The 23398-nt window shown below is 36.2% G+C and overlaps 3 protein-coding genes across 3 annotated transcripts; 2 read left to right on the forward strand and 1 right to left on the reverse strand.

The window, feature by feature from the left end:
* The first annotated feature begins 432 nt into the window (after window positions 1-432).
* Window positions 433-6410, forward strand: LOC125683654 (perlucin-like). The gene is made up of 5 exons (XM_048925026.2): window positions 433-549; window positions 4150-4238; window positions 4331-4427; window positions 5082-5313; window positions 6279-6410. Exons 1-5 carry the CDS (start codon window positions 483-485, stop codon window positions 6307-6309), a joined length of 516 nt encoding a protein of 171 aa, XP_048780983.1. The 5' UTR covers window positions 433-482; the 3' UTR covers window positions 6310-6410.
* Window positions 6411-7021: 611 nt separating this feature from the next.
* LOC125683652 (uncharacterized) lies at window positions 7022-13042 on the reverse strand. The gene is made up of 4 exons (XM_048925023.2): window positions 12692-13042; window positions 9409-9528; window positions 8400-8621; window positions 7022-7506 (listed from the first exon to the last, which is right to left on the reverse strand). Exons 1-4 carry the CDS (start codon window positions 12930-12932, stop codon window positions 7253-7255), a joined length of 837 nt encoding a protein of 278 aa, XP_048780980.2. The 5' UTR covers window positions 12933-13042; the 3' UTR covers window positions 7022-7252.
* Window positions 13043-14111: 1069 nt separating this feature from the next.
* Window positions 14112-18548, forward strand: LOC125683653 (echinoidin-like). The gene is made up of 5 exons (XM_048925025.2): window positions 14112-14241; window positions 14486-14574; window positions 14675-14771; window positions 15055-15292; window positions 18441-18548. Exons 1-5 carry the CDS (start codon window positions 14175-14177, stop codon window positions 18478-18480), a joined length of 531 nt encoding a protein of 176 aa, XP_048780982.2. The 5' UTR covers window positions 14112-14174; the 3' UTR covers window positions 18481-18548.
* Window positions 18549-23398: the final 4850 nt, after the last annotated feature.

Consider the following 23398-nt stretch of genomic DNA (forward strand, 5'->3'; position numbering starts at 1 on the left):
AAAAACATCAGTATGATTAAACAATTATTCACTGGAAGTGCGGGAAATGGTTCTTCTATGAAAACCTTGACAGAACATGTTTCCGTGGAGCAATTAATCAGGAAATAGTTCTTGCCTCGGGATTGAGTGCACAGGCAGTGGACCAATGTCGTTTGTAGAATTATGTCTCGAAGTGCTGTTAAGTCTAGATTTACAATTAATAAACATTCTATAGTTGATCGAAATTTGAATCTGTTTCGATCTTGGGACTAGGTCAGTTTGAATTGTGGTTGTACTATAACAGGGAGTTATCCGTGAGATTGAAGTAAAACAGTATATCCATAACGTAGATGTCATTTCACCATGACAACCGAGAGCGACAGAGAACGGATAATATGAATTCATGTTCATTTTTGATAGTGGGTTGAATTCTCTTATCGGGGGTGAAGAAGTATGTTCATCTTATCAGTACATGCCATACTTAAATATTTGCAACTGAAAAAATGGCGATTCCGTCTTCGCTTTTGTTGATTGCACAGTTTCTTCTTTCAACTTGCCTTCTAAGGCCAGGTTAGTAAATGCTTTCTAGGAGTGGATTTATGTTCAATCTCCCTTAGTACTAATATTATGCAAACATCGCACAGTAGATCTGTATGGATTGTGAATGAAGAATTCCGGATGGGGGCTTTCAGATTTTGGAACGCAGTTCGCAGTTCACTTTTCGCAATTCAATAGCGAACAGCATTCTAGAACGCAGTTCAGAATTCAAATTTCTGTATGCATAAAACAACACCACACTGGAATTATAAGGATGGGGTGCCAGTTACGAACCCCAAACACTGTGAAGAAATGGTGATGGTAATCTCTCTAGTTACGGAGATCCGCCCCTCCAATTTTTATTGGCACCCCATCCTTATAATTCCAGTGTGGTGTTGTTTTATGCATATAGAAATTTGAATTGTGAACTGCGTTCTAGAATGCTGTTCGCTATTGAATTGCGAATAGTGAACGGCGAACTGCGTTCTAAAATCTAATTGCCCCGGATGGGCTAGTTTACTCAGACCTGTAAACATTTTGAATAAACATCCACCATAAAACATTCCATGTTATTTTCTGTATAAATTCATATTTCGAGAATGGAGAGGTAAGTAAATTCAATTATATTCATTTCGCGCATTCTGTGTATCAGATTTAGATCATTAATATTTGATATAAAACACAATTCATTATCGAGGCAGCACAAACTATGATTTTTCAAAACAGACACCGTGGCGCGAAACTGCCTTGCGTCGTCTGACGCGTACGAAAGTAAAACACAAATCTCTAGAGTTTTGACATTACTGAATTGTTAAACCAGTCAAAGTGAAGAAAAAATAAACGATGAACTAGAAAGTGAAATTTCGTTTGCTTAATATTGACTACTAATACATGTATTTTCATACGTGACAATCTTGTTTGTTTGTCTATTGTCTATTGACATCGAAGAAGATGGGAAACACCTAAAACTTGCCGAAAACTAAAAGGTAACCATCATATTCAAGTTTCTACATGTGTTTTCATGTAGTAACCCAGAAATTATCAGTATTTGTTGTACTTGTCGTTTAATTAATAATTCCGATATGCACGTTTTTGACATTGGGACTTAATTAGAGTATTGAAAATCACGTGTTCTTTAATTTTTAAAAATGAAATAGCAATCTTTATATCTAGATTAATACGAATAAATACATGAAATTGTAAAATCAGCTAAATCACAGATCAAAGTACAACCAGGTAACTCTGACTATTTGTGCAGAGAAGAATTGGTATTGATCCTCTCTCTCTCTCGAACGAACGAATATATCTGTTATCAGATAACGGAAGTACTACGGCGTACCCAGGTAGTTACAGCCGTGTTTATTATTGTCTTAGTCAAGTTAAGTGAGAAATACAGGTGATACAGAAGCACTCATTTCTATATCTTCATGTGAACAACACAGTGTGCGTTTTATTCTGTTGTTGTATTTTCCTTTGTTTTTGGTGATTTTTTTCGTTTTCTTTTTTGTTTGTAGATAATTGTACCTGAGGAGCTGGGAGTTGATGACAAACATTTTAAATCATGACAGCCGTGATCGTTTTATTTAAGAAAAACATAAGGAAATTGTAACAATTTCAGATGACATTTTAACCCTTTCCAAGATAAGATCATAAAATTTCAGCATCAATGGATGACATATATCGAGTGGCTCCCTATACCAGGTACATGTACCACGGAATTATGCATTAGAAAATGTTAGTGTGTATCATTAATGACTGCTTTCTGTTTTGAAGTAGTAAACTGATTGCTTTATGAGATCATATCTGGTTCTTGAGAAAAAAATAAGTTGGTATAAGTTGGTAAATTTTTTCCGAGTAATCTAAAAAAAAAATATATATAAAGTCACACACATCTCAGCAATTTTGCTTTACGTATAAAGGTCTAAAGTGAATTAGATATAGAATTTTTTCGTTTTCAAATAATTAATTAATTATTTGAAAATACATGTATTTAAAAATCCACAACTACATGTGTTTGCGAAAGTTCATTAAAGTTACTTCCAGCTACATTCTGAACTAGTAATAATGAAGTTGTCATTAGTGATTTATTGAAACGACTGCATCCATCACTTGTATAATCTTTTGTATTCACTATAGTAAACATTAAGTTTTTCTAGTGTTTGTTCACTGAAAAAGATCATCTGGTAGTCTCGAGTTCTATGTATCTGACAATTTTAACTAATCATGTTAAGTTTTATTCTTGCTGAATTCTGTTTTATGTCGCCAAGCTTGCTCATTTTATCTACTTAAATGATACTCGGTTTTGTACAACATTATAAAATCTTACGTATTGCAATCTACGTATACAGATCAACAACACCAACAGTATCTAAACAGCCGGATTAAGTTCCTCATTACAGAGTTTTCATTAATATCATGTTTCATTCTTCTATTTTCCTTTGTTTGGTACATACCTTATACGAAATTGTTGATTTTGATTTTTACTTTTACTTTAAAAGATTCAGCATATTCCACCTTTGCATTTGTTGTTTATTTCTCTAATTTGTTGTTTATTTCTCTCATTTGTTGTTTATTTCTCTCATTTGTTGTTTATTTCTTTCATTTGTTGTTTATTTCTCTCATTTGTTGTTCGTGTACTGCTGTTTTTTACTTTACTGTTCTGTCTGTATGTGGAGATGTATACCACTATTTCTGAATAAATAATTTGAAATCAGTCTGCTTGTTTGTGCAAATAGAAATGTTGCGTTACTATTGTTGTACGTAACATTAAAAATATACATGATGAAAATTGAAATTTTACGAACACTTTATTTTTTCTATGTATTACCGATTTCATTGAACAAAATTCAACTACCATGAGTACTTTCAGTACCTTGATCAAATAAAAATGCCTGATAGGATTGGATCACGTTTTTGAAAAAAAAAATCATTTTTGATGTTAAACTTGAAAAATAGAACTCATTCAATGATGACAGCCAAACTTTTGACCTTCAGAATGCAATGATAAGAGCAATATTTCAGTCTTAACTTTGTGTTATGTATTTTGTAAATCTTTTTATGTTTACAAACAAATCATTGAAATGTTAATTTTGTAATTTAAAACATCTTAATTTTATACAGCCACAAATTTAACTTTTAAATGAAGCATTCTACCTAAAGAATACTTGAAATGTGATAGATATGCGATATGTATTTCTTTTGAAAATTTCGTAAACCATAACATACCGCAATATTTGTTTACAAAACAAATTTTAAAAAAAAAACCTCTCTAAAATGAGCTTCTGTGATAGTGTATTACCATAATATTTTGTGAAACCTTTTACACACATTAGACAGTGGATTTTGAACATAAAAAGTGAAAAACAAATTGGGGGGAGGGGGATGTCGGTGAGTCAGTCCCTTTAAATCATCATCAAGAAATCAATGAATTTTACATGATGTCATTGAAACCTTTCCCAATAAACTTTACACTGGGTTTTCAAGGAATGATTATTAAATGGTATGTAATTTTTATTATCAATTTTCATACGCAATGAATACTGGAATTGAGGCTTTATAAATACAATTGTTTTCAATATCATACCTTAAAAGATTTGTTGCAGATGTGAAATATTTTATACAACTTTTTTTCAGTGCTCTGTGACTGTAGGGATGGGTGGACAAAATTTCAGGGAAGTTGTTACCTGTTTGCAAGTGAGCAAGCAAGTTGGACGGAAGCAGTGGTACGGTACATTTAAAAAAAACCCAGAGATTAATTGGTCTACATGATTTGATCCAGAAATATCTAGTAACACCTAAATCATCTTTTCGTCAGGCTTACTGCCGCAGTATGAACTCAAATTTGGTTGAAATTGGAAGCGCAACAGAGAATGCATTTGTTGAAGGAGAGCTGAAGATTATACACAGTCATGGTACATAGGTTTCACTAAAACATTATCTGCTCAACGTCTTTAACGTATCTGTGTGTATTGCATGTTTATCAGAGAAACCAAAAACTAAAATGAGCATCATTCTGTGGCTGCAGACGATGGATAAAACACGTGACATAAACAAGGAAGATGACTAGCATACATGTGTAACACGAATGAAGAATTACATGCAGCGTTTGTCTCTCTGATAAACAGATCAGATCTCAAAAACTAATAATAGTTATTTCCTTGCTCAAAATATTCCCCCAAAACGACATGGCTACACTTTGTCAAAATAAGCCAGCAAGTACCATTTCGTGTTGAATATAAGTCAAGTTTTTCAAACGACCTCTCCCACAGGAACAGAAGGGAATCACAAAAAGCATGAAAATATTTTGAAAATCTTCCCTGAAATAAAAAAAACCAAAACAATTTGTCAAAATGGTGTAGATTTATTCAATTTAGTTTTATGTACCTTTTCATCCCCCCCCCACACACACACCCCTTGGTCATCAAATGATAAACATTCAAAGGTAATACAAGAATATATAAGCTTTTTAAGGTAACGAACACAGTTTTAAGAGTTCAAAAGGAATTGGTCCGTACCATATCAATTTTATTCTCTCAATGAATTCTCATTCTGTTTCATTCCTTTAGCGTCATCCGGAAATCAAAACGAGGTCTCCTATTGGTTAGGTGGAAATGATATCGAAATAGAAGGAGAATTTAAGTGGGCGAACTCTGACCTTTCACTGACGTTCACGGACTGGTCTCCAGGGCAACCAGATAACGCTAATGGTGAGGACTGTATTGAGCTTAGAGGAGCCTTTCACTATCACTGGAACGACCTCCCTTGTAATACTCCCCATCACTTCATCTGCGAGACACTGTAAGTATCCTATCTTAGGAATTTGTTAAAATACCACTGTCATTCCACGCACAAGTACTCTAGAGTTGAAATTAAAGATATGTTGGAGTTCCTAATTGACAATAGCTTCGTAGTCTTTGGTGATCAGGTCTTCCAACAATCTTTTGGAATTCCCATGGACATTAATTGTGCTCCTTTGTTAGCTGTATACTGTTCTTATATTCTTATGAAGCAGAGTTTATTCAAAAGCTTCTACATGAGAAGAAAAAAATCTTTTGCTCTGGCTTTCAATGCGACATTTGGATATATTGACGACGTTTTATCTATTAATAATCATCATTTTCATTCATACTTCTGCTTCATACTTAGATATTTTATTGCTTATAGATATTAACGGCAAACTAACAACTCAACTTTATGATAAACGGGATTATTTCAGCTTCCCCATCGTCAACTTCCCATATTTATGTAGCAATATTCCATTATCATCTGCATATGGTATTTATATTTCTCAACTGAATCGATACACAAGAGCTTGTTCTGCGTATGGTCAGTTTTTAAATCGAGGCGGGCTACTGACAAACAAGTTGATGGTGCTGGGGTTTCAACATTCTCCTTTAAAGTCAGCATTTCGCAAATTCTTTGGTCGTTATAACAATTTAGTTTGCCAATACAACCTATCATGGGTCAAATGCTATCTGACGTGTTTCATACCGATTGTTAGACCGTTCATGGCACACTGATTTTGACTGCGGGAGGCTCCGTTTGCTTGGTCGGGATGTGGGTCTCATGACGGGTGTGACCGGTCGACAGGGGATGCTTACTCCTCCTAGGCACCTAATCCCACCTTTAGTATATCCAGGGGTCCGTGTTTGCCCAACTCTCTATTTTGTATTGCTTATTGATCACTGTTCGTTATCTTCACCTTTGATCTATTAGATTGCGATATTTTTCATAAGAGTATATTCTTGATTTCGTATTTTTAGAACATTTGAAAGCAATGTCATTGGAAAGTGAGAGATTATTCCACAGAATGAGACCCAAACACAGAAAATGAGCCTTAATTTATAATAGGTGTTCCACCTTCAACATGAATAAAGTTTGCAGATGAATTTTAATTTTTGGCGTTGCTGTTTTTCATTGTTATTTTAAACAAAAAAGAATGAGTAATACCTTATCCATAATATTCAATTTAGGATTTACATGAAATTTAGTAGTGTGTAACTTTACTCTGATATTTTGATTGATTATTCGTGCCATTAATTACACTGACTACCTTGCTCATTTGAAAGAGAAATGCAAAGAAAACAAGAAATGTTTCAGAAACATGTATGCCCCCTTGGTGCAAATACACATGTATCATTTAATTGATAGTAGTGCCAAAAATTCAAGATTTTGAGCGGACAATATATTCCTACATGTGTTGGTCCAGAATGGATTGACCCCTGACCTTCGACTATGTGACTACAAAATCATTAGGGGTTGTCTACTCCTTAGTATGTACATGTACCAGTGTACCACGTTTAATGTCTGTCAACCAAAGGGTTCTCAAGATATTGAACGGATAGTATCTTCCTATACCCAGTTTGATCCTTGACCTTTGAACATGTGACCTCAAAGTCAATAAAGGTCATTTACTCCTTAGGATATACCATTGCATAAATATATACATGTATATATTCTATGTCACAGCGAAAGTGATGATGGGAATAAACAGATAGATAATATCTTCAATGTGAACATTTTATATACTATGAAACTATTAAATGAGGTAAAGATTCTAGCAGGTGAAACTTTGTATGAGTTTTTTTTTTTATTTTAACTGTAACAGCATCCAAGTGTTTGTAGTTCGTCGGAAAGTTTTGATTTTAATTTACATATACATGTATATGATCATTTTAAGACTTTGATAGAATGTCGGGCGGTCGTGGGGTGGATCCAATTGATTTCACAGTCCGGTTCACACCACGATTCCAGCGATGACAACTTCCTCCAACACCAGGCAATTTCTCCCGCCACTAGCGTTGGGGTCGCCTGTTATGTGGTTTGGTTTGACAATTTTCACGGTGACGAACATTCCATACAAGAGCTTCCTGCACTCCATGATGTGAACTCCTCCCGTCATACTGGGTCCCACGAACGTTCCACAGGTGGACATCTGAGCCCAGTCAGAGGAGTTTCCAACCCGGGTTTCAACGTCATGCAGCCATCTGCCTAAAAATGATGGGTCATGTAGAAGATTGATTGATTGTATCTTGCTTAACGTCTCGCTCGAGAATTTTTCACTCATATGGAGAAGTCACCAAGACCGGTGAAGGGTTTCAAATTTGAGCCTATGCTCGGCGCTTACGGCTATTGAGTAGTGAGGGTTCTTTAGCGTGCTACACCTACTGTGCCACGGGGCATCCGTTTTTATGGTCATCTCCGAGGACCCGTGACATTCACACCTGATGCCGAGCGTTTGGCAATGGAACTGTCACTACCTGTTTTAACGACTTAGTCTGACGCGGCCGGAATTCGAACCCCGACCGCGACAGACTAAGTCGTTAAAACAGGTAGTGACAGTTCCATCGCCAAACGCTCGGCATCAGGTGTGAATGTCATGGGTCGTCGGAGATTACCCTGCGGTCGGAATTCGAACCCCGAATCCCGTGGGGATCCGGGTTAGAATAGATCCTCAGTACCCCTTGCTTGTCGTAGGAGGCGACTAAATGGGGCGGTCCTTCGGAAGAGACCGCAAAAACCGAGGTCCCGTGTCACAGCAGGTGTAGCACGATTATGATCCCTCCCTGCTCAATGGCCATAAGCGCCGAACATAGGCCTAAATTTTGCAGCCCTTCATCGGAAGTGGTGACGTCTCCATATGAGTGAAATATTCTCGAGAGAGACGTTAAACAATATTTAATCAATCAATCGAACCCCGACCTTCCGCATACTTCATCGATGAAACAATAGTTTTATCATAAGTTTACATGAAACAAATTTGACTTAATATACTATATTAAAGATATTTCATCTTTCAACACTGTAATTAAGATAATTTTGAATAAAAATGAATGACCTATAAACAAAGTTATAAAAAGCACTATGTACTATTACGGGTTTACCGTTGCCATGGATCCTATTATAGATTGTGATGCTTTTTACGATGCTTAGTCTTCCCAGTGTGACAGTCAACCACGGGTAAAGTTCAAAACTGGTATGAAATAATAAATTGAAATCGGCGACACGTGTTCGTCCATCGACCACATTTTGCCATCCTTTGTTTGTGTACGCTCCAAAAAAATTAGAACTTGCGAAAACTGTCTTTCCGAGTGCCAAGTTTGTCACTGTAATACATGAAAACTATATTTATTTTGAAAATTGAGAATCCCTGTCATGATGATGTTGAGTTTTAATACCAAAAAATCGTATTATCTCCATATTTGATTTACTTCGACAGTTTTACGTCACTAATATACGTGCAGAATGGTGCACAATATGTAATGAATGAAGACAATATACGTGCAGAATGGTGCACAATATGTAATGAATGAAGACAATATACGTGCAGAATGGTGCACAATATGTAATGACTGAAGACAATATACGTGCAGAATGGTGCACAATATGTAATGAATGAAGACAATATACGTGCAGAATGGTGCACAATATGTAATGAATGAAGACAATATACGTGCAGAATGGTGCACAATACGTAATGACTGAAGACAATATACGTGCAGAATGGTGCACAATATGTAATGAATGAAGACAATCCATCCACCTTAATTTATGAGGGAAACATCTATTAAAAACCGAAAGAGCAATCTGAATGTAAGAAGGCGTCACGTGGCGCATGAATACATTGTGAAATATATGATAAAATTATGAAATGGCCATACATGCTGGATACACTGCTCAGTGGCGGATCTAGAAAAAATTCAAAGCGGGGTGCGCGACCCAAGTTTGTATCTTTTCCACTCAAGAATGGGGGTGGGGTTTGAAGACATAAATATAACAAAAATGGTCTTTTTAAAAGAAATCAACCAAGGGATGGGGTTGGGTGGGGTGCAAACCCCGTAACTCCCACTCTAGATCCGTCACTGTATGTATAGATATAGGAATACTTCAAACCATTATGGCAAACTTTTCCGCTGACTAGATACGTTCCATTACAAGCACACGTTCCTCCGTCACAAACAGCGTTATCTGGACAATTGACGTTAGAGGAACAGCGGTCTCCCACTGATGGCTCTGGGAAATAGAAAGGATGAAAACATTTCTTGCGGTTTTCTCTTCTTTCTTTAGATAAATAATTACATACGATTATGGCTTAAATTAGTCTCCCTCATTTGTACCAAGTTTACCACATTTTGATAAGGAACAAATTTGTAAAAGTTTCATACATTGACAAATTATCAATAGGCAAATGAGCTTCACGTTCAACGTTTCTCCAGGCTTCTAAGATTTTGATCAATTCTGCACATTTTAATTACCTTTACGCAAAATTGCACCCAAGTTGTTGCTACATTCTGCATTAATCATTTGTAGGAAAACGGAATTGTTTAACGTTAGTAGGTCAGAAAACGACAGAACGCGATCAAAATGTTTCAGTTACAAATGTACGGTGTAGATAATGAATATAGTCATGTTCCAAAAAGCTTTCTACATTTTAATAGGACCTGTACCATAATTGTAGTAGTGACTCCCTATCCAGCGTTGTGCGCTTGTCTGTCTTTCATTGAATGCATTTAAAGATCTCAAAGAAAAGTCTAGGTTTCATATCATAACACGTTATTACATTTACACAAGGCTAATATGAAATGTTCAGTGATGTTTTATTTGAACTATTATATGGGTTACATACACAGATAGGTTCCTGTGATATCTATATGGGTTACATACACAGATAGGTTCCTGTGATATCTATATGGGTTACATACACAGATAGGTTCCTGTGATATCTATATGGGTTACATACACAGATAGGTTCCTGTGATATCTATATGGGTTACATACACAGATAGGTTCCTGTGATATCAATAATTCATTAGACGTTCATTTGTAGATAATCATCATTGGCGGATCTAGAAATGTTTCAAAGAGAGTAGGACCCAAGTGTGTTTCTTTTCTATATGAAAGTGAGGAGGGGGGTGAGAGATTACAAAATGGCAAAAAAAATTTACCATTTCATTAAAATATTAAATCAATGGGGAATGCAACCCCCACTACCTCCCTCTAGATCCGCCGCTGATTATCAAATCAAACAATACAAATTACCTCCAGGTTGTGACTTGGAGATGGACGTCTACGCTACTGTATGTTAGAATTTGTATGTTCTGTTATAACCCTTACATTTCAAATGAAGTTTATTATCTGTCACGAATACATTGTACTACAGTATTTCGTTATTGTAAATGGGGGTGCACCTCAAGTTACAATATATTGTATGTGATATATTGTCAATTTGTGCATTATGAATATACTTCTTAAGGTAGTACTCTACATCTTCATAATGGCTGACTTCCTTTAAAAACATGGAGGATAAAATCGATATCATCAATTTTCCATTTATATACCTAGGCGAGTAGCTCAGTAGGTTAGAATACCGACTGCTGAACTGCAGGTCGCAGGTTCGAGTCCAGCAGGGGTTTTAATTTTTTTTTCAAATTACCTTCTACTATAACTGTATTTTTTGACAAAATAAAGTAAATTTGAAAATTTTCAACTTCAAAATATTGTTGTACATATCCTCCACTTTTCATCTACATCAAATTTCTTTGGTGTAGCATACCTCCTTAAAGTTTGAAGCCAGTAAAATCGTTTTATTCTTGATTTATGATGCATTGTAAAGTACATGCTTACGTACATTGTAATTATACTTTTCCAAAGTGCGTAAAATAAAAGAGGGTGTTGCACTGAAGGGGGAATTTTCCCTAATCGGAGCTCCGTGCCAGCATTCGTGACGTAAAACTGATTCCCCAGTACATATGTACTAGGGACAAGCCTGATACATTTTATGACTCAATACATTATACATGTAGTCTAAAGATAATTTTTGAAATCGTGAAAATTAAATTGTCTTCTTTTTTTCTGAGTGTCGGATACAATGTATACGGTTACATGTTACGAGTGTATCAAATATTTAATATTCTATACTACTACAGTCCAAAAGCTCTTATACTCGTATGTATTATTTTCTACAACCAACACCATTGGCAACAGTACATGACTCTGACCACAAAACAAAATATGGGAAGTTTAATACGCATTTATAACGTTCAACATTATTCGATATACATGCACCTGTAAAAATTGATTCAACATAGCAATTTGCTACTGGAATACATATAATCTTCTCCACTCAAACTGCTTGACGGTTATTTACCTTGTTTGGCCTTAAATATTTTCTTCCAAAGCTTTGCAAAGCTCACAACGGATTTTCGTAAAAGGCACCATGCTTTTGTCAACAGCTTTCATTCAGAAAAAAACATACAAGTTTTCGTTAGCAGCCTTTACTATTAAAACACAGGTATTGCATGCTGTTTTCGGCGTGTTTGTTGAGAGTTCTATTCACAAACTAAACAGTGTCCAGGTTGGAAGCTTATTTCAAATTCGGCACATGGTAATAAACAGAGATTTGACATGAAACATTTATAAAAACTAGAAGCGCGTTTCAATTAAGATAAAAAATCTAGATGGAATGTGTTCGTGAGGGAGTCGAACCCGGTCGTTTCAAAAATAGAAAACATCTTTACATTTAAGAGTCGACGAGCTTACCCACTGAACCACGCAGTAGACCATACATTACAAAGGAAAATTAACGTACGGGTGAAGTTGAAAATAATACCAGTGAAGTCGTTTCGATTTTTTGAAATTTACAAAAAAATGCTCTCGTGAAACAAAATTTCAAAGCGACAGTTTTTTAGAGGAAAACTCGAAGAACATGTTCATGCTAAATTTATTTTGTTTCACGGAGGCAGTTTTTCTGAAATTCGGGAATACCCCTTCATTTTAACGCCAAAAATCATATAAATCGCTTATTACTTGATTTAAACTCGAAATATTTTGACTAATTTTGTCAATACACGTCTTTCAAACTTATTTTTAAAAATCATTGAATCAAGACATACGTTCCAATTGGTTTCATCATATATTTGAATAATTCAATTTTTTCGATCTTTCATGCAACACCTTTAGGGAAATTAACATGAGACGTGCAACACCTTCTTTAAAAAAATACATACATCTACATTGAAGTACAATTGTGATATTAAATTCAAATTAAAATATTGGCAAAATCTATGCTGATTCACTTCATGCTCTTGTGACCATTAAATAGGTACATTGGACGCTTGACCCAAGAAAGGCATCTTCCGATCACAAGTTAAATGTATTAGAATGTTGATAAACTTACTTCGAAACGCCGACGTCCTTTCCAGGGATTTTGGTGCCGCGTGTTTTAATGACGCATGTTGTGAAGAAACAGTAGATTCCTGAACGTTTTCGTCTTTATTGTAGTTGTGAAGATACGCGATGGAGGATATCAAAATCGCTAGTCCCAATATAAAAACGAAACCAAGTACGGAAATAAAAATCCATCGTTTACCATTTGCTTGACAGAAAGTTATTCTATTTAGAACTCCAAATGAATCCATGTTTGTTTTCTATAGGTAGTATTTTGTGTAATGAAAATAGGTGAAGTATGTACTCACTCGTTATAAGAGAAATTGAGAGACTTGGAGGCTAAAGAAAAAAACACCGGAAACTTCAATGCACCTACTTCTGAGTGGTGTTTAAGGTCTGGTAATATGACATCTATAAGTTTATCTTTGCGTTTATCGCAGAAATGCAATGATAGTAATTAGATTGACGTCGAGATGAGAAGTGTCGATGAAAACAAGAGGACGAACTCAAGTATTTTCTAATGACTTTGTCAATGGCTTTCAGCGGTAAAACAATAAATGACGAAGAAATATTCCTATATAAAAGAATATAATTGTTTTTATATAATAGTACATATGAATAATAAATAATAGAAATGATGAGATTAAAATCAGTTCAATATATTCAATATATACTATGTCAATCGTAGAGTGACCTGATAATAATACAATGTATATACATTAGGGAAGCAACAAGCGTAGGAATCTGAATTTTTTCTCTAAGGAAAAAATCGACTTTTTCGATTCATTTTACCTTAAATCCGATTACTTTCACGCAATATCGATAATCCAAATATGTGTTATATACATGTACACTGTATAACGTTGCACTTGTTAATCATAAATGGGACATCGCAATTTAATATTTTGTGCGACTCGGACTTGAATAGATAGTACGCACCGATGTCATATCTTAAAAAGGAATTCAATATTGATTATTATTTCTTTGTATCCAAAAAATGAACCAGGAATCATAGTTGAATTGAAATTATGAGCATGAAGAATTTTCCTATTCATTTTTAGGAAGCAAATATGGCCAAAAAGCTAGTGATGGATTTGACTTTGAAAGCCTTGATTTTGTTGTTTTTTCAAAATTTCTCATCTTTGATTGTGTAATTTCTTTGGAATTTCTTACTCTTGATTTTGTTATTTCTTTGGAATTTCTGATCCTTGATTTTGTTATTTCTTTGGAATTTCTTATTTCCTTGGAATTTCTAATCCGTTTCTTTAGAATTTCAAGGCCTTGATTTAGTTTTTCTTTTGTTATTTGCTGGAAAATGAAAATAAAACAATGTTACTGAGAGCATGGACTTCTCTTTTGAGAGTGGTAGAGAACGGATGATATGAATTAATTTCCTTTTTTTTTGATAGTGGGTTGACTTTTCTTATCACAGTGGTAGAAGGTGAGGAAGTATGCTCATCTTATCAGTACATGCAATACTTACATAACGGAAAATGGCAGCTCCACCTTCGTCATCATTAATTGCAGTATTGCTTGCTTCAACGTGTCTTCTAGTGCCAGGTAAGTTGAATGTTAACAAATGTGCCAAATGATTTAAATCTTCTTAGAATCTTTAATTTCACTGCGAGTCATGGCAAACTTCTTAATATACTACTTTTGAGTTGGATATAAAAGCCACGAATTATCAGGGAAGGAATAACCAATGTTTGTTCTGGGTTCTTTCTTTCGAAACATAATGCAAATGACTAGAAACCTGATGAACCAGTAAACATTGATTAGAACCTTCAAACATTCTTTAATATAGTACTCGGTGATTGTCGAGATGGATGGACAAAATTTCAAGAAAGCTGCTATCTGTTTGCAAGTGACCAAGCAAGTTGGCCAGAAGCTGCGGTAATATTCCAAAATAAAAATAAATGTTAGAAATTATAATAGAAATGTATATTATTAGATAGACAGACATTTAATAAATTGTCAATATTCTTTATCTTAGGCATTCTGTGTTACTATGAATTCAAATTTGGTTGAAATAGAAAGCGCCACTGAGAATGCATTCATAGAAGGAGAGCTGAAGATTATTCACGGTCATGGTACATATACTATTTATTCACAATATTCCTATCCGTTGTAACATAAAAATCATATTGAACATCATTGATATATATCGCAGTGGCGCAGCTTCCATTGAGGCAACCGAGGCAGCTGCCTCGGTAAAAAAACACACCACCTTTTACGTTGTTAAAATGTCGATAGCTTCTGGGGGGCACAGCCCCCCAGACCCCCTGCCTCGGTAATATTCGAACCCAAGCTACGCCTATGATATCGTAAACTGTTGAATAATAGTTTTTGTATATCTGTACATTGAAACTACAGATTCTCATGCTCAAAATCAGAACGAAGTTTCCTACTGGTTGGGAGGAAATGACCTAGAGGTGGAAGGAACTTTCAAGTGGGCCAGAAGCGGAGAATCTGTGACATTTACGGATTGGAATCCAGGGCAACCAGATGATTTTCATTCAGGAGAAGACTGCATGGAACTTCAGGGAGCCATGGACTATCATTGGAACGATTTACCATGTACTGCCAGGCATCGGTTTATATGTGAATCCCCGTGAGCATTCTATTGATACTTTTACTACATTAACGAATTCCCAAATGTTGTTTGAGGTGGCTTACTACACCCAGAAATAGTTTCTCAAATCAGTATGAATTGATTTAATTATAAAAGATATGGCGATATACAATAAATATATATGCCAAAAAGGCAAAAAAATATACAAATTTGGATAAAAACATGATTTTCCAAAAACAATATTTCAACACATATGAACAAAAGACTCTGTGGAATTTGAACTCGAGATCTGCGGTTCACCAACCCAATACTTTAACCACTGAGCTACAATGATAGACAAACAAATCGATCGATACAAATAATTTCACAAAACATTTAAATCGCCATCTTGTGACGTGGTGTCAAACAGAGTATAAGCTTTAGTGTAGTGAGCTACCTTAACATAGATTGGACATGATTAAGATGCTGAGGAGATTTAAAGCAGCTATCGTAAAGGTGATCTTAAATAATTATAGATGAGGTCAGTGAGTAAAATGATAAAAATGGCGCTTCAAACATTGTTTTACAGATTTTAAAAAATGGTCCTCATCAACTTTATTCGGGAGTAAATGGAATATCTTAGAAACAACATATTTCTTGGTACCGGTATATTTCTTCTAAGAAATTTGAATGATAAGCACGAATTAGCGTAATTGTTGTAAGTCCTACACTGTCATTCCATGTTTTGAACATATTTCCATGTTTTGAACAGTTTTTGTTTTCAAGGTTGAGATCATATATTCCTTTTCATTTGTTTCTTTCTGTCCATCCGAGAATTTTTCAATCATATTGAAACATCACCGGCTGTAGGTGGTTGAGACGTCACCAGCTGTAGGTGGTTGAGACGTCAGCAGCTGTTGGTGGTTGATACGTCAGCAGTTGTAGGTGGTTGAGACATCACCAGCTGTTGGTGGTTGAGACGTCACCGGCTGTAGGTGGTTGATACGTCACCAACTGTAGGTGGTTGATACGTCAGCAGTTGTAGGTGGTTGAGACGTCAGCAGCTGTAGGTGGTTGAGACGTCAGCAGCTGTAGGTGGTTGAGACGTCACCGGCTGTAGGTGGTTGAGACGTCACCAACTGTAGGTGGTTGATACGTCAGCAGCTGTAGCAATCGGATCACGCGCTCGTCCTTTTCCGTAACCGGTAAGAAGACTCGGACGTGGATAGGCGGAAGAATTGCATCAAATCAATGCATTTCTTCGCCGGAAGCGCGCCTGTGGATGAGGTTAACGGGTCAGAACTGAATCCCTGTATAAAGTGTTATTCAGATTTTCACCGCAGATTCAGTTTTGGTATCATTGAAATCTTATTCACTCTAATACATAAACATGTTAAGTGGAAATTGATAGTATTAGAATATCTTAGATATGTATGATATCTTAGATACATTTGAAAGCTCGCGTTTCATATTGTTGCATTTGTGCACACATGGCAAAAGACTCTGATGGCGTCGATCCACATATGAGGTTCATTTGCGGTTACGGAAATAGCCGAGTAGTTACGATTGCAGCTGTAGGTGGTTGAGACATCACCAGCTGTAGGTGGTTGAGACGTCAGCAGCTGTAGGTGGTTGAGACGTCACCAGCTGTAGGTGGTTGAGACATCACCAGCTGTAGGTAGTTGAGACATCACCAGCTGTAGGTAGTTGAGACGTCAGCAGTTGTAGGTGGTTGAGACGTCAGTAACTGTAGGTGGTTGAGACATCACCAGCTGTAGGTGGTTGAGACGTCAGCAGCTGTAGGTGGTTGAGACGTCAGTAGCTGTAGGTGGTTGAGACGTCACCAGCGGTTGGTGGTTGATACGTCAGCAGTTGTAGGTGGTTGAGACGTCAGCAGCTGTAGGTGGTTGATACGTCACCAGCTGTAGGTGGTTGAGACGTCACCAGCTGTAGGTGGTTGAGACATCACCAGCTGTTGGTGGTTGATACGTCAGCAGTTGTAGGTGGTTGAGACGTCAGTAGCTGTAGGTGGTTGAGACGTCAGCAGCTGTAGGTGGTTGAGACGTCAGCAGCTGTAGGTGAAGTGCCACAATTCATAACCTATATGCATGGCGTTCAAGGTCGTATGTGATGCGGGCAAAACACAAGCGGGACCTGCACCCGTGACCTCCCGGTCACACAGCGAAAGCGTTAACCACTGAGCCACCGCGAACGGTATGATGCATGTGTAAGATACATACATGAAATGAAGATTGACACGTAACTTATCTCCGAGCACGTCATCAAGTATTTCTTGTCTGAGTAATATTAAGCGCTTAATTCACAATTTGCTGCACATCGGGAAGCAAAAGAGTCTTAAAAAAAATATCCTTTGAAACTAGGAGTCTGACTTAGAAAGTAGGAGTCTGACTTGGAATGTCGGAAACATGAAATGTCGTTACTTGGCAGTAATTTCTTTACATGTATGCCAATCCAATTTAAACCCATGTGCCATTACATAGGCAAATAGCTTATGAAAATACCCTAAAATGTGGACGACCTATATCTTGACCATTTTTTTCTTCACGCTTTTGATATTTCAAATGTGTCACAATAGTCGTTGGAATGATAACATCCAGGACGCCTGAGATAGGTGAAAATGTGTGAAAACTTTACCTAAAGCTGATGAATGAAAGAATCTTGAAAGGACGTTAAAGTCCAAAAACAAAAACCCACTTAACCAGCCAACCATCACAACAACAACAAAAAACCCAAAAAACCGTGATTTCGGATAAAAGATGGGCTTGTTTTGTCAGATGCGTATCTCTTTCAACCTTAAGAATTCCCATCTGATCTGCTCCATTCCTTGAATACAATAATGTCCGAAAATTCTATTGCAAAAACTTTATGACTGTTATAAAAACTGCCCAACTTCATTATTTAATGAAATACGTGTACTCGTGACTTTCACATCTAATGTCGGCCGCTCGACGAATGACAGTCATTATGAATAATAAAAGTCTTAGCTTTGAAGTGGCTCCGGATTCAAGAATCAAACCCTGAACCTCACGATTACGTAGCGAGTGCCCTGTCCACCTGGCTACATCTGTACCTCGATATGTCTAACTCTATCTAAATAGTGGGACATATGATAATTACATTCCTCAGGAAATGCATAATACGGTGATGACCAGTTACTTTCAAATGAGCGTACACTTTTTTTTTGCAGGGTGACAGACGAAGGAGCCATATCAAATGTGATTGGATGACGATGATGATGTAATTTATCCTTTCAATTATTTCTCTTTCACAGAGTAAACGCATCAACGAAAATAAAGTCTGCTTTTATATTTTGATATTCGTTCAGAAGAATATAACACTTGTAGTTAACATTACATTAGGCAGATTTTATTTTCTTTTATTTAGAAAGAATTCGTAATCAGGCTCTGTTTCGTAAACCGTAATTGGAAGTAATGATTCCAGTGAATTTCATTTTTTGATTTCAGTATCCCGTGTCCCTCTTCTGAAACTTACATCTGTGTAACGATATCGATATAACGTAACGGTTTATGTAATTTCCATTAGGCTACACCAGAAAAATTTGAAATGGATGAAAAGTGGAGGATATGTACATTATTTTGAAATTGAAAACTTTCAAATTTATTTTATTTAGTCAAAGAATGCAGTTTTAATAGAAAGCAATCTGAGAAAAATTATTTAAAACCCCTGCTGGACTAGAACACACGATCTACAGTTCAGCAGTTGACGTGCTAACCTACTGGGCTACTCAGCTAGGCGAGAATTGTTTTTGTGAATAGACAAATATTGCTGATATTTATATTTTCCTCCATGTTTTAAAAAGAAGTCAGCCATTATGACGATGAAGAGTACCTCCTTAAATCATATTTTCGATTGTTTCCCTTTTTCGATCGATCTGGAAAATAATGCTCTGGCTAAAAATGATATAAATTACAATTTCCTTTCTCAAAAAATATTTTTCAACATTTTAAAGTACGAGACCTTTCCCAAAATTTTTGTTCTAGCATAAAGTCACTCGAAATTTAGGTCTATCATGAGTTAACTCGAATTTCGTTCACAATCTATGATATGAGTTGGTGAAACAGTGTTGGCCACTAAATAGCACCTCCCAAAAAAATTCAAATACTTACTCATGGTAAAGACGGTGGTCAGAAAGGTGAAACGGGCAATATGCACATTTAGGCTCTGGAACATGTTATCAGATGTTGTTATAATGCTTGGAGCTCTATCTATGTGAACTACTTGTACAAATTCATCTTCAAAAATTAAAAGAGGGTGTTGCACCGAAGCGGGAATTTTCCCTAATCGGAGCTCCGTGCCAGCATTCGTGACGTAGGACTGACCTTCATTCATATTTATACTCATTGCGTATTTGCCATTTAAATGCCTGAAGGATGCCCCAGTTCTAGGGACAAGCCTAATATATTTTATGTGTCAATACGTGTAGTATATAAATAATTTTTGAAATCGTGAAAATTAAATTGTCTTCTTTTTTCTGAGTATCAGATACAATGTATGCGGTTACATGTTACGAGTGTATCAAATATTTAATATTCTATACTACTACAGTCCAAAAGCTCTTATACTCGTATGTATTTTCTACAACCAACAATTGGCAACTGTACATGACTCTGGCCACAAAACAAAATATGGGAAGTTTGATAGTTCAACATCATTCGAAGTACATGCACCTGTAAAAATTGATTCACCATAGCAATTTTCTACTGGAATACATATAATCTTCTCCACTCAAACTGTTTAACGGTTATTTACCTTGTTTGGCCTTAAAGTTTTTCTTCCAATGCTTTGCAAAGTTCACAACGGTTTTTCGTAAAAGGCACCATGCCTTTGTCAACAACTTTCATTCAGAAAAACATACAAGTTCTCATTAGCAGCCTTGACTATCAAAACACAGGTATTGCATGCTGTATTCGGCGTGTTTGTTGCGAGTTCTATTCACAAACTAAATAGTGTCCAGGTTGGAAGCTTATTTCAAACTCAGCACATAGTAATAAACAGAGATTTGACATAAAACATTTATAAAAACTAGAAGCGTGTTTCAATTAAGGGGGAAAAAAATCTAGATGGAAAACGTAATATGAAAAAAATGTGTTCGTGAGGGAGTCGAACCCGGTCGTTTAAAAAACAGAAAACATCTTTACATAGTAGAGTCGACTACCTTTACCCACTGAACCACTCACAGGTGAAGTTGAAAATAATACCAGTGAAGTCGTTTCGATTTTTTGAAATTTACAAAAAAATGCCCTCGTGAAACAAAATTTCAAAGCGACAGTTTTTTAGAGGAAAACTCGAAGAACATGTTCATGCTAAATTCACTTTGTTTCACGGAGGTAGTTTTTCTGAAATTCGGGGATACCCCTCCAATTTAACGCTAAAAATCATATGAATTGCTTATTGCTTGATTTAAACTCGAAATATTTTGGCCAATTTTTGTCAATACACGTCTTTTAAACTTATTTTTAAAAATTATTGAATAAAGACATACGTTCCAATTGGTTTTATCATACATTTTTCGTATCTACATTTCATCCTTACTCAGCAAAAACAGCTGCATTGAAATTGTGCAGCAAGAAGAAACATAAATAACAATATTTAATTTTTTTTAGTGTTATGCTGTCTATAATTTTTGACGACTTTAACGTAAACATTAAATATACATCTTATATATAATCGCCTCTACTTATCAGAAAACGACGCCACTTCTAATTCAAACGAATAGAGTGTCACGCTAATCATAGACAAAACGACAACATAGAATTATCTCGACAGCATAGAGCAAACAAACAAGTGTGTTGGCAGTTTTGTCATGGCTTTACTTATTTTAAAATATAAATGACAGAACAAAATACAATACTATGTTTAAATGATTAATGAAAATTCACAATGAGTAATGAGACATCAATGATTATATTGCATATTCTCAATGACCAAGAATCGGCAATGCTTAACCAATATTCACCATGAAGTCCATCATCAATAAGCGTTCAATATTCAGAGGTCAATGAAGTTAAATGGTAAATGTTCTATATTTTCGTTATATGATTCACATTCAATGATGATCAATGGATTTTACACACAATGATCTACATCGACTTTTCAAATAGTGTATGATGTAGAAACAATGAAAATTTCACAATGACGGAAGCCCAAATTATTGGCCAGAGACTCTGGAAAATTAAGAGAATCTGCGGCAGGGCTTCAAGCAAAATTCGGCCGTATGTCCGAAGGCGTCAGATCCCATTATCTGATGCCTAAAGACATCCGCCACAAGCGGGCATATTTTGCCCATGCCATGACAAAACTGCACTATTGACGTAGAGGTAGATAAATTTGGATTTTATACAAACCTGCTTGTATACCATTCAAAAATACAGTTTGGGCAATGTCAGAGAGATGGGTACCATCTGGGTGCAGTTTTGTAAGTCAGGGTAATTAATGTAGCCACAATTTCTAGCGATAAGGAAATTGGACATGGAACTGTTTATCCTAACCCTTGCTTTTCGGCTGCGATGTGCGAAAACATGTGCCGATAATATTTCCGTGGTAAGATTTGAGGCCAAATTATTCTACATTTAGGTAACATAGAATGGATATTAGCAACTATTAATTTCATAAATGTTTGAAGATGACGCAATGACACAGTACCAATACTATTTTCCCCGCAATGTAACACTATGACATCTGGATAGTCAAACTGTTGAACAAGTTCACGTAACCAAGGCTCCAAATCTTCCCAAACCATGCTTCTCTTGCCAAACCATCTTATGGAGATGTTGTGGGGCTGAAGATGTAGGTGCTGGTTTGTGTAATTCGCAAATGTGTGCTGGTGTGCGTAATGAGTTAAAGATGAACCCACTATCCAAACTGTAGTACCGGCACCTGCAAACTCAGCATACTGTTAGCAAACAATATAAATGGTGCAAGGTATTTTATACACGAATAAAAGATTGAACAGCGTTGGATTTCCAACGACCTTTGACCTTAATTTCGTGTTCGGGTACGCCCTCTAAGAACAAATATGTAGCTCCACCTATTCGAAATGAATGAGATTTAAAAGTATCTGTCCAGGCCAATAAATTTAATTGACTTGCGGAGTACCGCCGTAAATTGATATGATGTTAGAGGTTTTGAATTGAGGTGGCAAAAGAATGGGCCTTGAACATTAGGTCTGATTGATAAGAATTGATGTAAGTGGTCAAATAAAGTGGATGTTTGTTGAGTGGTATTTGAATTGTGGCACCCTTGCGAAGTTGATCAGTTTTGGACCCCTTAATATGAACTTGAATTTCTGTGGCTGATACATGAACGTGACTGTTTGATAGAACCACTGACTTGTTACTTGACACCGTGAACTCACTTACTCGTAACAATGCAAAGAAAGCTAACTCAAAAGCATACATAGTATCTTCATATGAATTTGAGCAGATTGAGGACAACGCAGGAATTAGTTGGCCTAACATAGGCAAAGTGATTGGTGCTCTAACGTCTTTAGATGGGTTTAGCCGATGGAGTCCTTCAAGCATTTTTTTTTTTACAATAACTATTTTTGTGTTATCAACATGGCCCTGAATTTGGAGCTGATAGCTTATGCCACTCATGTATCATCTAGCAGTTGAATATGATATTGAATTCGCTCCCAGGTTTGCGATGTAATTAACAAACTGTTAGACTGGTGGTGGACAAAGGAATGGCAATGAAAGGTTGTTACGAAATATGTTAAACGAGTCCAGTCCTCTCTGGTATGTGTTAGCCGTATTTTTGCGACCGCAGCAGATAGTATGGTGTCTCTGTGAGGTTTAAGAGATTGAATAATTCCGGTGGAATCTGAGTAGACTGACTGTTCGCATTGGGAGCTAGTGCTCTGAACTTTGCCCACTGAAAACGAGAGATGAAATCTGCGTTAGAGTTATAATAGCCCGGGATATGAACACATTTGATTTGTATGTTGAATCTAATACAAAGTAACACTAAAGGCCTAAGTAGGTGCATGACGCGCTGAGACTTACTGGTTTGGGAATTGATAATGTGGACTAAGGCCATATTATCTGTATTTATAAGTAATTTTTTGGCAATGAAATGATCACGCCATATCCAGATTGCAGCAACTATGGGTATGAGTTCCAGAAA

The sequence above is a fragment of the Ostrea edulis genome, chromosome 6, assembly GCF_947568905.1.
Source record: "Ostrea edulis chromosome 6, xbOstEdul1.1, whole genome shotgun sequence".
NCBI classification, from domain to species: Eukaryota; Metazoa; Mollusca; class Bivalvia; order Ostreida; family Ostreidae; genus Ostrea; species Ostrea edulis.